General features: G+C 48.0%; 1 protein-coding gene across 5 annotated transcripts in view; it reads right to left on the reverse strand.

Moving 5' to 3' along the window:
* The window catches only part of Ttc7b (tetratricopeptide repeat domain 7B), a 190,113-nt gene extending 177,338 nt beyond the window's left edge, over positions 1-12,775 (reverse strand). For 4 of the 5 annotated variants that reach the window (XM_026780674.1, XM_005343452.3, XM_013346495.2 and 1 more), the window contains exons 1-2: positions 12,626-12,775; positions 8,285-8,453 (exon numbers count right to left, since the gene is read on the reverse strand). In XM_026780674.1, coding sequence (XP_026636475.1) covers positions 8,285-8,453; positions 12,626-12,775 — 319 coding nt within the window. The remainder of the gene's footprint in view (positions 1-8,284; positions 8,454-12,625) is intronic. The other variant, XM_026780689.1, reaches the window with a different exon arrangement.
* Positions 12,776-16,762: the final 3,987 nt, after the last annotated feature.

The raw sequence follows: 16,762 nt of genomic DNA on the forward strand, positions 1-16,762 counted from the left end.
GAGGGAGGGAGGAAGAAAGAAAGAAAGAAAGAAGAAAGAAAGAAAGAAAGAAAGAAGAAAGAGAGAAAGAAAGAAAGAAAGAAAGAAAGAAAGAAAGAAAGAAAGAAAGAAAGAAAGAAAGAAAGAGGCAGAAGTAAAACTCTGTATACAGGTGTCACAAGAGTAAACAGAAAACACTAAAATCCCTTGAAGAGTCTATGAGAGTAAAGAGTTCAGCTGGACTGTGGAACATGAAACAAGCACAAGAAAACCAGCCGCATGTCCACGGCAGTGAGCAATCTCAAAACAAAATCAGAGAAGCAATCCTGCTTATAGTAACAGAGAAAAGAATAAAGTGCTTAGAGAAGTATGTTTAAAGGAAATAGAAGAGATGCATTCTCAAAGAACCTAGACAATATGCTTTAAGTGAAAGAAAGTACTCCATGCTCATGGATTGGAAGATGACAATACTGTTCAAATTCTCCTGCCCTAAAGTTTATATGGCTATGTAAGGAATCGACAGAACTGAGACAACCTTGAGCCGGAAAAGTAAATCAGAAGACTGCCCAAGTCCAAGGCTTATCCAAGGCTCCAGGGATGATGACAGCGCAGCACGAAGGACGAAGGACAGACACCGTGGCCAGTGGAGTACAGAGAGGAGCACTCACAATTATGTTCAACAACAAGCATGGGAGACAATTCAATGGGAAAATAATGGCCTTAACCATGGTTCTAAAACAACAGGAACTCCACACCCAAAAGAATGAGTTTGGACCTTCCCTCATAAAAAATAAAAATTAACTCATGATGGAGTTATGAGACCTAAGTTTATGAGTTAACAGCACAAAGTTCCTTGTAGAATAAACCAAAGGAATAAATCTTCCTTGCTTCAATTAGCCAATGATTTTCAGATACAAAACCAAAAACAGAAAATCACTGGCCTTAACAAAGCTCAGTTTTTCAAAAACTATGATTACTGTGCTCTAGGAACATGGAACAAAATAACACTGATAACACACTGCCACGCCCATAGACGCATCTTTCCACAGTGTGTGGTGCTAAACAGAGAGACCCACAACTGCTGATGACACACTACCACACCCAGAGACCAGAGATGCCTCTTCCTGCAGTGTATGGTACTAACGGAGACCCACAACTGGACAGTGGAGAGCCCAGGGTGAGAGGCTTTGGATCATTAGTCCTAAATGGGATCAAACTCCTCTCCTCAAGGGTCAGAGGTCTAAGCAGAAGAGGAGGTGGGAAGATTCTAAGAGCCAGGAGATGGTGGGTGACTCCAGGGAAAGAGCCATCCAGACACAACATGGCTGGTGCACACATGAATTCAGAGACTGTGACAGCACACATAAGACCTGCGAGGTCAAACTAGACAAAACCCCGTCACACAGGAGAACACAAAATCTCACTCCTAACAAAGAAGTTGTTTGCAGCTGATAGTCACTGGGTAAGGAAAAAATCACCTCTGAACAGGTGAAACTCCTTTGGAAAACAGTTTTCAGTTCCTCAAAACAGTAAAGTCAGAGGTACCTCACGATGCAGTGACTCTTGCATACATTTCTAGTTAGGAACATGAAAATGCATGCCCACCCCAACCCATACACAGCTATTTCTAGCAGCATTACTCCTTAAAAACGTTTATTTATTTATTTTTATTTATTTATTTATTTTTGGTTTTTCAAGACAGGGTTTCTTTATGTAACTTTGGAGCCTGTCCTGGAACTTGCTTTGTAGACCAGGCTGGCCTTGCACTCAGAGGTCCCACCTTCCTCTGCCTCCCGAGTGCTGGGATTAAAGCTGTGCACACCACTGAAAGAGAGCCCAGCAGGTAAGGGCCTCAGCTCAGTTTCCAGAACCCACATAGAGAAAGCACTGAATCTTGAATATTGTCCTCAACGTCTGTATGTGTGCTGTGGTGTACACACACACACACACACACACACACACACACATTTTTAAGTTATAAACAGTATTCTGGAAAGATGGTGGGACAGAAATTTGTCTTCCGCCTTAGACCATATGGCACAGGCACGATTTGTCTGTCACACAGTGCTGGTCACACGGTGCTGGCCACACAGAGAAGGCTAACCTTCACACGGAAGGAGGACAGGCACAGAATCTGTTCCACTCAGCTTTCCACTGCTGTAACACCCAAGGAAACTGACTCAAAGGAAGGCAAGTTTCTCCCAGCCCACAGTGGCTTCAGCTCAGGGTCACCTGGTCCACCATTTAAATGGCAACACCATGTGGAGAGGGCGCAGTGGGGCTGAGAAGGAAGGAGGCAGGAACAAGGTGTACCTCTTCAGGGCAGTCCTCCAGGAAGCTCCTTTCCCTTTCTTTTTTGGTTTTTCGAGTATGGTCTCTCTGTGTAACAGCTCTGACTGTCCTGTAATTCGCTTTGCAGACCAGTCTGGCCTTAAATTCACAGAGATCCGCCTGCCTCTGCCTCCTGAGTGCTGGGATTAAAGGCGTGTGCCACCATTGCCTGGCAGAAACCCCCTTTTTCTACCTGGGCCCCATCTCTTCCTTTCCATTATATCCTGACACACCTCTACCTGCTGGGGCCCAAGCTTCAACACATGAGCCTGGGAGAGCATTTCATATTCAAATCCTAACACAAATCTGGCCATTCTGCAGAACAATCTAGAAGTCCTTCTCTTTTGACACAGAATCTCTATTTCTGGGAACTTCCTATGGAAACCATGAGGAATAAACACAAAGCCCAGGCTAAGAGGTGCACATGACTGTCTTAGGGATAATGATGAAAAGGTAAAAACAAGAGCTGTGTTCAAATAGTGACAACTTACCCACACAATGAAAACTTGGATAATTGCTAAAAACTACAGAAATGTATCTGTCATTGGGATAGGTACTCAAGACCTCTAGCAAAGGTGGAAATATACAGAAGCAGAGTATGTAAAAAAAAATCCCATTTTTATAGAAAAACCCAAAGTCAAGCAAGTAAGTATGGTGAGTGTCTAGAGAACACAATAGATTGCTAATAGCTACGCCTCTAGGGAGATGATGTGCCCAAGTCCTTTTGACGCATCTACAAACTGGATATAATACACATACATTTGTCTACACTGAGGGGAGGGGTCAAGAACTCAGGCCAGGGACAGCTCGAAGCACCACTCCTGGCTCTAGCTCTAGTGAGACCCTAACCCAACCAAACAAGTGTGCAAGGGCAAAGCCTTCACGGCTGTGCAGATGTGAGGACGTGGAGTGATGAGGAGGCAGCCATCTTGTTTCCCACCTCTGGTGCACTGAGATGACGCCTCACAAGGTCCTGCGCTTGAAACATTTGTGTTACAAAGCATTTTCTTACTTATCCCCTTTGGTCTTCTCCACACTCTTGTGAGAGTACTGTTGGCCCCATTTTGTTGGGGAAAAACTACGACAGTCAGATTAAATTTCTTACAAGTCACAAAACAGAACCAGAACAAATCAGGGTCCGACTTCAGGGTCATGTGCACACTACAGAATTCCAGCTCTGCACTGGCCAGATCCTGCAGCTTCTTTGCAGGGACTGACACCTTATGATACCCTGAGTTCCCAGTCTACACACCTGCCCCAGAGCTTTTTATAAAGACAGGCCAAGGAAGCCGAGGCTGTAACGACAGATGTAGATCTCCTCTAGAACCCTCCCTCGAGCCTAGCTCAACTCCTCCAGACTGTTCTTCCTACCCACTGGACAGGCTGCTCCCAAGGCCACAGTGGCCTGTCACAGGGCAGTTAGCTTGCTCCCCCGTTTGCCTGTCAGGGCTGCCTCAATGAAGAAAGGGAATAGAAGGCTCTGGATCTATCTGAGGAGTCTTACTCAGAAGAGTCACTACTATGGGTATTTGTCATGGGCACTTGCCCTTTCGCGGATTCTGAAGTGGGCTACCCCCTCTTCACACGCTCCACGCTGGGCCCATTCTGGATATTGTTACAATACGTATACATCATAGGTATGATGGGATGTATACTCCATCAAGAATGGGAGTGCAAAGCTGTCAGGGCCAGCGAGACTCACTGAGGACCTGGCTGAGTCCTGAGCATCAAATCCAAGAGACACAGAGCCCAGACCTACTCCACTTATACTTACCCAAATGGGAATCAGCAGAAGGACAGGTGACCAACTTGAATAGGAACCAGCAGGAGGATAGGTGACCAACCCAAACAGGAACCAGCAGAAGGACAGGTGACCTACTCAAAGGGGAACCACAGGAGGGCAGGTGACCAACCCAAACGGGAACCAGCAGGAGGACAGGTGACCAGAGAATCAGTCTGGAAGGACCCAGATGCCACTGGGATTGAGCTGGGTTTTCTTTCATCTAAAGAAATCTGGGCAGAACTTCAAAGGAATTTTTGCCTGAGCTGAGGTCAGTGTGCCAGACAGGGCTCCCTCATGTCTACCTGGGCAGGAGCTGTGGCCCCATGTCCAGAGAGCCCCATGGATGCAGCATCAGTGGATGGCTTTGGTTTGTACTGCCTCTCCTGCCTTCTCTGTGCACATCTCTTCCTGATACAGAGAGTTGTTATGCTTTCATTGTTTTGTTTTCTTTCAAATTGAGAGGGAAATCCTAATTAAAAATAAATGCTTCCTCAGTGGTATTAATGTGTCATCTTCTTAGAACATGGTGATATTCAAGTCACAGCTGCCCACTACCTGAAGAATTCCCAATTCAATTTGTTTTTATCATTTTTCTGAGAGCACCCATGTGCTCAGGACTAAAGAAAGTGTGGTGGCAAAAGAGCAATGCCTGATGTGAACGACAGTCATCCGTAGATCATCTCCGAGGTGTTGACTTAGCCTGGCCCTGTTCTGGGGGAAGGCTCCTCAAAAACAGCAATTCCAGGAGCTTCTTTCTTTGCTGGCAGACGCTGCGGGTCTGTCCGATGGGCTGATGGCAGTGAGCTGAGTGTGTGGGTGTGTGAGGACACGGTGCTTTCAGCTGAGCCTGACTAAACGCAAACCTTTCTGAACACGTCCTGTTTAAAGACCATGGCTCTCACGCTTAGGGAAAACTGGCAGACTTGTGAAAAGTCTGGCCTGAGAGCTCTCCTAACTTCTGTGCGGCCCACTGTGGAAGGCAGACGCCCCAGTTCCTTCTCTCACATGCTGCTTTATAGAAAGGCTCCTAACGCACAGAGTGGACAATCAGGAGGAGGGTGTAGGGCTGCGCTGATCCTAAGCAATAAAGCAGGTGACAAACGCTGAGACATTCTGCAAAGGGGAGCCTGCACATGGTTAGCTGTCACCCCTCACTGCTGTTCCCCTTCACACGCTGCCAGGAAGCAGAGTGATCTCGGAATGCTGCAGTCTGTAGAGAAAGCTAGCTAACACCACGGCACGGGCCCCTTGATCATGGTCGGTAGAAGAGAAGAGAAGCCTGGCCCAAGGATATTTCCCTTCCTCTGTGAGTCCTCCTCACCAGTGTCTCCAGCCCACTCTGAAGGAAGTTGTGTGGGGCTGTGGGCATGCCTGCTCCTGATGAAATAGTTCCTGAACTGACTGCACATCCCAACATGAAAGGTCTTCTCTGATGAAATCATTAATGGAAGCCCTTCCAAGTCAGTCCTGGACAAGATTAATGAGGCTCAGGGAACACATCCAGGTCCGGCACACATCCAGGCCCCACCCCCAAGCAACCCTGTTTAGATACCTCTCCAGCTGTCCTGGGCACTGGCACCTAACTTATCAGCTCTTAATGCCTCATCATCAGATAAGCTGCCCTTAGCGGTTTCCCTCCAACACATCCAGGAAGTATGACCAAGAGGCAGCAGAGTGTTCCTGCAGGAAAGCTAGCCTCTCTCCTGCCCCTAACTGGATTCCTTAGGTTGTCAGGAGAGGTACATCTACTGGCTGTCAGGTCCAAGGGACAACTGGAACAGAAACAAGCAAATCTGCTCCTCTGCCAAAGGGTGTACCGAGTGCTGCTGTGCACCCCTCCCCAACACACTGCTATCATCCTCTACAGATGAGGAGAACGAGAACCAGTGAGATGATACTGTGCCCACAATCCTTGGCCTTCCAGACCCTGTGAATAAAGGCAGAGATGTCAAACTCAGGAATAGGGAAGAGTCAATGAAGCGGTCTACAAAGGTTCCCAGCACAGTATGTTTCCCAACTAGGACAGAAGTCACAGTTCTCCACTAATACTTCTGAAGTTTTTTTATTTTATTCTATTCTTCTGTGTATGAGTGTTTAGCCTGCATACATGTATGATATGCACCACATATGTGCCTACTGATGGTGATGAGCCACCAAGTGGGTGCTGGGAATCAAAACCAGGTCCTCTGCAAAAACAGCAAAGAGCTCTCTTAACCACTAAGCCATCTTTCCAACCTAACTAACATTACTATTATACTATGTGTCAGGTAACATTTTAAGACAGACAGACTGACAGATAATTTTATATAATCCTTATAAACCATGGAGACTTTGACAAAGGGAACACTGAGGGACACGAGCTGTAACGCTGCCAGCATGTGGCAGTGACAGACAGGCCCAAGCAGATACTAAGAATTGGTGCTCACACTATCATTCTGCATGGCCCCTCACCATCAATCCGGGCTCTCAGCGTCTGGGTCCTTCAAGACTGCTGCTGTTTCCTCTAGGCCAAGTGACTATTCATTGACCCGCTACATGTATGACTCTGCACCATGCCTGCAGGTATCAGAAGCTAACAGAAGCCACAGGTCTCATTAGCCAAGGTCTCAAGAGCCAGTGTCAGTCTTGAATCTAAGTGCCCACTGCTAAGTACATTATTACTTAGGGCCAAACTCAGGGACTACAAGACTGGGCAGGCAGTGACCTGCAGACAGACAACGTTCACTTTTCCATTTTTAGACTGAGGGGAAAAAAAGCCTGAACTCTGATGCTAAGAAGATCCAGAGCCACCCAGGAGCCCTAACCAACAAACCAACTCCCAGTTACAGCCCACCAGCCCCCAGGCTGGTCATTAACTGGAAACTACCCAAGGAAGATTCGCTCATTCTACAGTTTTGTTCCTGGCCTGGAGGAGTGAGCATACATTCGCGTGTGCTTGCACACACAGCTAGCTCTAGCAGCCTAAGACTCTTAGGGGGTGAGATGCACCAGAGAGAGAGGACGGACTTGGGGTTCAGCCCCTAGGCCCCTGCTTCTCAGACAGAGGCAAACAAAAACAGATACTCTCAGAACCCAGGAGACAGCCTCAAAGGACCATGCCCATTAAACTGCTTGAGCCTGTCAAGAGCAGTGGTACCTTTTCCCAGTACTCAGGAACATTTAGATAATTAGATGAATTGGGAGGTTTTGGAGGCTCCTGGGAACTGAGTAAGGACATCAGGCCTCTCATAAATCTCTTCAGAAGTAAGCCTTGGGCTTGCCTTGTTCGGTGCCGTAGAGTATGGGTCAGTCAGACAGGATGGACCACCTGCGGCTCCACATCTCAGCAGCATACAAGTGGCCAGATCCCCATCCTGGGTCAGCCACAGTCAGGTGCAACGTGTACCTGGGAAGGTGGGAGGCTGGAGGCCAAGCAGAGGCTTCATGCTGCCCATTTATGAATGCTGTAGCCTTGGGAAGCCCAGTTCTAAGTATCCCCTACCCCCGTGAGCCCAGAGAGCCTTCTCCTTCCTTCTGAGAAGGTGGCGCTGTCCCAGTCTCTTCACACGGTTGTCTGGGGCGAGCAGGAAAGCATCACTTACTGAGCACCGAGTAGGGGCCAGGCGCTATGGTAAGTGCTTTCTGCACATGGTTTGACCCCCTCCTCTAACCACATGGCACAAATATGACCAGATATGACCACAGAGGAGGGATCGGCAGCTTGGCGATAGCACTGGCCAGATAGCAGACACCCTGCCTCCCATCTTTCTTCTCCGCACACTCACGCACGCAAGCTGCTTCATGCTAGGGGAGAGCAGCTACACTTTCCTTGACCCTTGAATGCAGATCCTTCAGAGGGCTGCTACAGTGATGGCTATGAAATCAGCAACTGGCCTTACTTAGCCCAAATGTAGCACCAACAAATAAAACACGGTTGGTCCTGTGGCCAGACGACCATATAAAGTGGATTCCTACATATGCTGTGTGGCCACGTAATTACCAAAAAGTCACTGCCTAGACGGCATGGTATCTAGAAATTTTACCAAAAGGTGGAAACTGTAGAACCGAGGTGCTGAGGAAACAAGGTGATGGGCTTAACATCACCCAGCACATGGACCGACCCTGGTGGCTTTGCTGGGAATAACCAAGTTAATCGCAAGTCAAGAGCACAAAGGTCAAGCAGGGGCCTAGAGGAAAGCACGCGGTCCTCACCTTTGGTAGCATAGGCTTCAGCGATCATCCTCAACCTGTAAGGAGGTACAGCTGTCAGCGGCAAGTCATCAAGGCCCACCCGGGCATAGATGTTCAAGGCTTCTTTATAATCTCCTTCCACATAATTCAACTTGGCCATGATCAGATTGGATTCTTGTAGGAATTCTGACTAGAAGGAAAAAGACAGAAAAAAAAAATTCCTACAAGATTACATGCAGTGTTCCCTAGGGCCCTGCTGCTTGCTTCAGGAAAACTTCCACAGGAAGTACCATTAGTCACAATAGCCCCAAAGTGCAAGAAACCCAAGTGTCAATCAAAACATGAGATAGCCATAAAGTTATTACTGTCATAATAAAAAAAATGAATTACTGATACATATTACAAGATGACCCCATTGGTAAGGAAAGTCCAGAAGGGTTGAATTTACAGAATCATAACTATGAGTGTGCCTGAGGCTGACATCAGGGAGTACGGGACTTCTTTTTGAGCTAATGAAAGAAAATGTCTGAGAACCAACAGCGTTGATGGTTGCACGACTTCAGGAATACATGAGAGTCTCTCATCTGTACACTGATGTAGTTGGCCCAGTATGTGACTTACTCCCTAATAAAGCTAAACTACACAAACCCCTGCAGCTCTCCGCTGGCCTGGCTGGATCAAGAAGGAAGAAAGGCTTCCAAGGCAAAGTAGAGAATATGAGCATTGTCTCAAAAGAGGGAGGTGCCTGACATCCAGGTGGGTCCTGCCCAAAGTGGTGAGCAATACCCAAGAGGGAATCCAAACTACACAAAGTCAAGATTTCCAAAGGGTACAAAGGCAGGAAGCCAGTCATGTTGGGGAAGCTGAGGTCACTGACCAGAGTCCCCTTCTGTGACAGCTAAAGGGTCACGGTTCCGCCCGTCCCCTCTCCCATTATCTACAAGACTCATCTTCTGCCGGCCTCCCCTACACCCTATCAGCCAAAGAGAGAGGAAGCGCCCAGCTACCTAGATAAGGAAACGTCCGTTTTCCTCTCCCAGGACTTGTTCTTGAGCAAGGCTAAACCTATGTACACCTAGAAACATGCATGCCAGTAGCTTTAGTGGGTGGGATGGCAGGGCCCTTGGGACCACACAGAGTAGAGAAGAGCAGCTGAGGCAGCTTCCAGGTGATTCTCAGAAGGGAACAGAGGCCGCAGGCTGCCCTGGAGCAGATGAGAGGGTGAACAATAAGGGCCAATGGCAGCAAAAGGAGTCAGGGGAGTCAAGGGAGACATAGCTGTATAAAAACCCAGAAGTGGCTTTGAAGACAAAGACTAAAGCAGACTTGTGAAGGGAGAGAGGGTATAAAGAATCCCCACCACCACAGGGGCACTCAACCATCAGAATGGTTTCCTAGGGAGTCCTCTGGCACCTTCCCCGAATGGGGATGGAGGTTCTGTTTGGGAAAATCTAAGGGTTGTGGCTTGTTTACTGACACTGAGCTATACACCTACAAATGGTTAGATGAGAAATAATTTTATGCAGCATGTATTTGCCACAAGAAAAACACAGAATACAAAAAGGAAACAGAAGGGCCATCTGAATCAGCTTGAAGAAAATGACAAGCTCAGAAGCATAGGATAACTGGTCCGGGAGGACCTTGCTGGTTGAGTCCATTCACAGCATTGTACAGTGAGCAAACAGCCAACCTGAGGCCAAAGCGACTGAGCTTCCCTGCTGCGGGGAGAAGAGCCCTGCACAGAACCAGGGCTGCCCTGCCCACCATAGGCTGCTTCCTTGTCCTCTGACCTCTGGCCCCAGATCTGCCTTGGCCGCATTGCCAGTTGGATCTACTCTTTTCATGGACTCTTGGTCAAGGAAAGAAGCGTCATGTTAGTGTGAACAGAGAAAAATGTACACATACACTCTGCAGCTCTAGAACACTCTTTATAAGTCAGGGGACAGTAAAATCCGGTAACTGGAGAAAATTCAGTAAAAGCAGTAAGATACCAGTAGATAACCCACGTCCGGTGTATCATGGAAAGTTTTAAAGAACTTCCACACTTGAACCCCAGGACAATCCTGAGAGACAGGAAGTTCAGAGAGGCTAAGGAACTTCCCAACATCACACGACTTGTAAAGCCAGACTAAAACTAAGTCTGGAATTCCAATATGAAATTCACCATTATTACCACACTGGGTTGCAAAGGATGGAGAGCAGAGACGTAAGACGGATGACTAACGTTCCAGAAGAAGGTAAGGGATTAGGAAAAGAAATGAACTAGATGTCTCCTCTTAATACATATTCATAGAGTCATACCTCCATACTGGGTCTGACCGGTTGTCATCATTGCCCCAGGGATCCACTGTTCCTCCTCCTTCTCCTGCTGATCAGCACCCATCACCAAAGTTAACAGGTGCCCCGGTTAAGAAAAGATGCCAGGCAGACAACTGTACCCTAACTGTGAGGGGAGGCCCAGCACTGGCCACGAGTTAGCAAGTGAAGACCAGCTTTATTATTATTATTATTATTTTCATTGAGCTCTATATTTTTCTCTGCTCCCCTTCCTTCCTCTCCCCCCCCCTTCAGCCCTCTCCCATGATCCCCATGCTCCCAATTTACTCAGGAGATCTCGGAAGACCAGCTTTTAAAGGCTCCAGTTGCAGCAGTGTGTTCTTGATCCCCTGAGCATCCTACGTGACAATGAAGTGCTCAGTTAGCCTCTAGAGCCAGCTCACGCAGCAGATGCGGAGTTTGTTCACTCTGAGAGGTTCCATGTCATGGAATACTTGGGCCAACATTGTCCAAGACCTTTTACAACAGCACAGAGGAGGAAGCCGGATGACAGAGGAAGATCACAGCTTGAAGCAGCCAAGAACTGGGAGGGTCCAAAGGGACCATCTCAAAAAGCCCACTCCAAACCTACCAAAACTGAGCCAGAGGAGAAAGGGACCTCCCAAGGCCACACAGCAAGTTGACAGGAAGCACAAGTTTCCAATCTAGAATTCCAAAAGAATATGGCCTTGGGGTTAGAGACTGCTCAGTGGTCAAGAGCCTGTGTTGTTTCTATAAAGGACTTGAGTTCAATTCCCAACACCCATATGGTGGCTCACAACTGTCTGGAACTCCAGTTCCAGATGCTCTGACACTCTCCTCTGGCCTCTGAGGATATCAGGCACACATATGTTACACAGACATACATGTAGGCAAAGTACACATAAATATAAAATAAAAATAATTTTTTTAAAAAAAAAAGACTATGGTCTCTCTGGGACTGAGGGGAAGGAGGGTACACAACAGAAAAGTGCAAAGGCCAGGGGCAGCCCAGGAGGATTCTGGGACAGAAAGAGAAAGATGAAGTCAATTTATCAGATAAAAGGAAGAAGAAATCATAACTTCCAAAGTTCCCCAGAAACTGTTGTCCTCAGTGGAAAACATTCCAGGAAGGGCAGAGCATAAGACAGGCAGGCCGGAGGAGGTGCCATCAGCTAAACCAGGGTGACAGACTCTGGGATCACCCAGGAGACAAGCCTCCAGGCACACCTGTGTGAGCTATATTTAGCATCTGGGCATGCGCGTGAGGGATTAGTTGTGGTGGGATCTTAGACTGTATACAAAGGAGAAAGCTGGCTGAGCACAAGCGTCTGCAGCTTTCTGCTCTCTGACTGTGGATGTGACCAGTTGCTTCAAGCTCCTGCTGCCTTCTTTGGCTTCTCTCCCTTGAGTTCCTTTTGTCGGGGGATTTTATCACCAGGAAAAGAAACTGATACATTGAGAGTGATGTCAGGAAGTGGCAGAGGCTGGACCCCAGGGCTAGGGGAGGGGTAGGGCAAGACAAAGGGATGGCCAGGTTCCCAGGGAACATGCGAGGGGAACCGTGTGAAAAGGAGCAGACTGAGCAGTGGAGACCAGAAACAGAAGCTGGAGGGGCAGGGCTGAGACGGCCTGGACCAGCAGGTAGCGAAGGGGTAGTCAAGGGTGGGGGAGGTTCCTGGCTCTCTTCCACAATGAAGCAACACTTGGCCTATTGGCATCAGCTCTGGCTACAGGGTGTATGACATTCATTAACCATGTGATTTAAGTAAGAAGCTAGGCACTAATGTTGAATTATAATTAATAATGAGACTGTTTCAAAAACCTGGGGAGAAACGATCCCCTCACTCAGAAGAATATGGCATTGCAGAGACCCCTGCGAGGCTGGCAGTCTCACAAGCCGGGCAGCCTAGGGTGTGTGTACTGATCATGCAGGGAGCATGCCTGCTGAAGAGGACAACGCCAGCACTGTACAGGTGTGCTGCAAACATACCCTGCTCACACTGTCCTAGGAGATGACGGCAGCACCACCCACCACCCCTTTCTGGTCCCAGAGGCCCACAGTACCTTGAGGTTCCCTCGGTCCAGGGCGGCAGTCAGATGCTTGCGCACTTCAGTGAGCTGGGGTCTGGGGCCGCGGGGACTGGCTCCCTGGCGCAGGGGCTTCTCCTTCAAGTGCTGCTCGAGCTTCGACTCCCCTAGGAGAAGTTCAGCCATATCATCTGCAAAGAAAGGCAAGACGATAAATGGAAGCAAGAGATGGTATGTGTGCTAGAAAGAAAGCCCCAGGGACCTCAGGACCCTCATGGCCCAAGGTTCCAGGCTCCTGGCAAGGCTCTCAGGAATCTTACAGCCTAAGGCTGGGTCTATGTGAGGGACTGCTTCTTCGCAAGGAGCGGCAGCAGTGTTGGTTCAAGCATGCAGTCTTGCCTCATATCTACTGACTCCAGAAAGATGGCTACATTTTAACATGGAGATTCAAGTTCGGAAAGGTAAAAACAATTCTGTGGTACTGAAACATGATGATCTTAGGACACACATAATCCACTGTGGTCTACTGCCAAGAGAAGAGCAGTGGAACTCCCTACTCTGCCAGTCTGTGGCCTTGAGAATGGACAGCGAGTCGGGACACTGTCCTAGTCACGTGTCCTGAATGAAGTCTCTCAACAAAGCACAACTATACAGCCCTGCCTTCTCCACTGGGACTGGAGAGATGGCTCAGGGGTTAAGAGCACTGACTGCTCTTCCAGAGAACCCAGGTTCAATTTCCAGCAGCAGCATAGCAGCTCACAACTGTCTGTAACTCCAGTTCCAGGGGACCAAACATCCTCACTCAGACATACACGCAGGTAAAACACCAATGCACACCTAAGTTTTATGTATCAAGTAGTTATAATCTCCACGCCACGTTGGTTAATTTGCTTTAAAAAAGAAGCCAGGTACAGCTCTTTGGAACCCACGCATCCAGACTGTTCTGGATGAACCCAAAACAACTCATACCCCAGCCTGACTGTGGTGTATTTTGCTGTGACAGACCGACAGAGGTAAACTAAACATACAGTCAGCTTGCAAAGGTCTAAAAGGACCCTATTACTGGCGGGGTCTAGGGGACCTCAGCTGGGTTACAATGGACTTTAGGTTGGTTTGGGGACAATATTCTTGACACAGAATTGAGAACAACTTTGTCTATATTGCATAAATTTACAATTAAACAGTCACCAACCACCAAAGGCCCAGTGACCTCATCTTTGCACCAGTTCACCCAAATGGCAAGAGCGACAAGCCTGGGTACTGCTGTCTGTATCCTAAGAATAAGACCAGAGTCCTCAGAGGAGCTAGAACCCCAGAACAGCTAAGCTAGGTTCCTGAGCATAGAATTCCTTAGATGTTTGGGAAGAAAGCAAATGTCTCGTAACATAGAGTCAGGTGGCCTACAGCAGCTTCCAGTGCCAGAAGAGAAGGAAGTTACACCCACAGAGGGCACCTGGACACATAAGGTGGCTGGTGCAGACAGCAACACCTCCAACACCAGGCGGGTGGGAAGGAACAGGCAGCAGGGAAAGCTGTTCTCACAGTTTTCTAGAACCAGTGTGCACTTGACAAGCACAGCACATCTCAAGGGAAGCTGGCCACATCTCAAGGGGTCAATAGCTGCCCAAGGCTAGTGACGTCATAATGAACAAGAGTGAGATCTGTAGAAGCTTGTCTCAATATTCATTTCTGTGTAAGTCTATGACCCCATAAAGGTGCCTAAAATAATTAACAAAAAATTGTGAGTAACAAAATTAGGGGTCTATGTATATTTTTATCTTTATAGTTTAAATTGTGCACACTGAACAGAATCTTTTATTAGTTTGTTTCTAAACAAAAAACTCCTGCTGTAAGCTGTCCTGGAACCTGTAATCCTTCTACTCAACTTCCAAGAGCTGGGATTACTGGCGTGCCAGTGTGCAATGGGCCAGGAGTGCTAGCGTGCAATGGGCCAGGAGTGCCAGTGTGCAACAGGCCAGGAGTGCCAGCGTGCAACGGGCCAGGAGTGCCAGTGTGCAACAGGCCAGGAGTGCCAGTGTTCAACAGGCCAGGCAGAGCTCAGTGGTTTTCTTTCTTTTTTTTTTCCAAGATAGGGTCTTGTTGTAAAGTCATGGCTATGCTGGAACTAGCTCTGTAGACCAGGCTGGCCAGGAACTCACAGAGATCCACCTGCCTCAGCTTTGAAAGTGCTAGGATTAAAGTCGTGCAAGTCACTTTAAATTGTATATAGGGGAAAATGGAACTTTTCCTTAAAAGTTGTGAATTTCTATGTCAGAGTATTTATTAAGCACAATATTGATAAGATTATTGATCATCAATCCATGCCAACCTTTTCCTGTCTACTTTGGAGAGCACAGCAGGAAGGGTACCAGGCTGAGGGATGGCACACTCTACCAGAGCCAAGGACAGGAAGGAGGGAGAACAAAGGTCTGGAGAAGAGAGCAGGTAGGTAAGCTCAGTAAAAGGCTGGCGCAGCAGGGAGGAGACAAGTGTGGCATCCAAAGCCTTAGAGGGTCTCCACACAGGTCAGCAGAGCACCCAGCGTGGGGCACGCTCAGGTACCCTGGAGACAGCACCATTGCTATTCCCTGAAGGGCACTGTAAGATCCTACCCAGGCATTGCGAATGTTCCCCGTCTCATGCCTAGCCCAGGCCACCCCAGCTGCTCCGGAAGCTCAAGCACCCTCACCTGGGTGTTGGTTTACCTGTCTGTTCCATCTAGGCTATAAGGCAGAGTTCTGAAACAAGGGCTCATTCTTTCCAAATCGCAAGTGAGGCCCTGGAGTCTGTGCCTAGTGCACAGCAGTGAATTAATCTCTGACAGACAAGGCTCTGGACCACATCCTCCAGGCTTAACCTTCTACTGCCTGAGGCAATTCCCTGACCCCACCTTGGCTCCTCTGATATTACAATTCCACAGGGCTGCTGTGGTTGTTTGAAAGAAAATGGCCCCAAAAGGGAGTGGCACTATTTGTAGGCTTGGCTTTGTTGGAGTAGGCTTGGCCTTGTTGGAGGCAGTGTGTAACTGTGGGGACAGGCTTTGAGGTCTCCTTTGCTCAAGCTTCCCTCAGTGTGACAGACATTTCCTGTTGCCTGTAAGATGTAGAACTCTCAGCAACTTCTCCAGCACCATGTCTGCCTGCACGCCGCCATGCACCTGGTCACCTCTGAAACTGTAAGTGAGATCCATGCCCAATTAAATGGTTTCTTTATAAGAGTTGCTGTGGTCATGGTGTCTCTTCACAGCAATAGAAACCTTCACTAAGACAGCTGCCCTGCTAAAGACGACCCTTTCTAGGTTTCCCGGTGGTATGTGCTTGCAAGTGACAACATCATGGTCACCAAGCCAGTTCTCCTCACTGGACCCCCCAAGGCTGGATGGGTCTATGCCATCTCAGAACGCTAGGTGCAGGCCATGAGAATGGCAGAGCTCACTGCAGAAGGGCTCTGCCCAAATGCAAGCAGGCATGGCAGTGATCAGTTACTACGGCAACACTAACTTCTCTAGCTCCTGCAGAAGTCACTGCTCTTGTGACCTGTGTTACAGTGTCCTAATATCTGTCAGGGAAGAAGCAGGCTTCCAGGCCAACAAGTGCTTATGGTCTGACTTTAAGTTTAGCACGATAACAAAAAAAATCTCATGAATGCTTTTTTTTTACTCTCTAGGCTCCCTTTTAATCTGCCGAACAAATGGTTTTCTTTGTCCGCTTCCAAAAAAAAAAAAAAAAAGGTCAGTTCCCCTTCACTCATTCTCCCAGTCAGAACAGAGAATTAAGGCATCAAGAGCTTTCACCAAAACATCTTTCAGAGACAAGACTCAGCTCTAATACTGGAGGGGTCTAGGTGGCCAATGTGGGCTCTGCCTGAACCTGTCAGAGTCCTGTGAGTCCCCAGTTCACAATCTACCAGCAAGAAAAGGGGCAGACATCACTAAACCAGTTCTTACTGCCAGAAATATCTGGCTACATGCTGGGACAATGAGGCAAGAAAGAAGAAAGGCACCCCCAAGCCACAGGAATATTAATTTCAGATGGATTAAGAATTAAGTATAAAAGGAGAAAGCATCAAACAGACTCGCACTCCTCCGAGGGTAGAGCTATGGAGATGGAGTTTGTCCCTCTGGATCAGTCACAGAAACAACCCAGAAGATAGGGAAAGGACAGCACAAAGGCC

Source organism: Microtus ochrogaster, chromosome 1, assembly GCF_000317375.1.
Source record: "Microtus ochrogaster isolate Prairie Vole_2 chromosome 1, MicOch1.0, whole genome shotgun sequence".
Taxonomy (NCBI): domain Eukaryota; kingdom Metazoa; phylum Chordata; class Mammalia; order Rodentia; family Cricetidae; genus Microtus; species Microtus ochrogaster.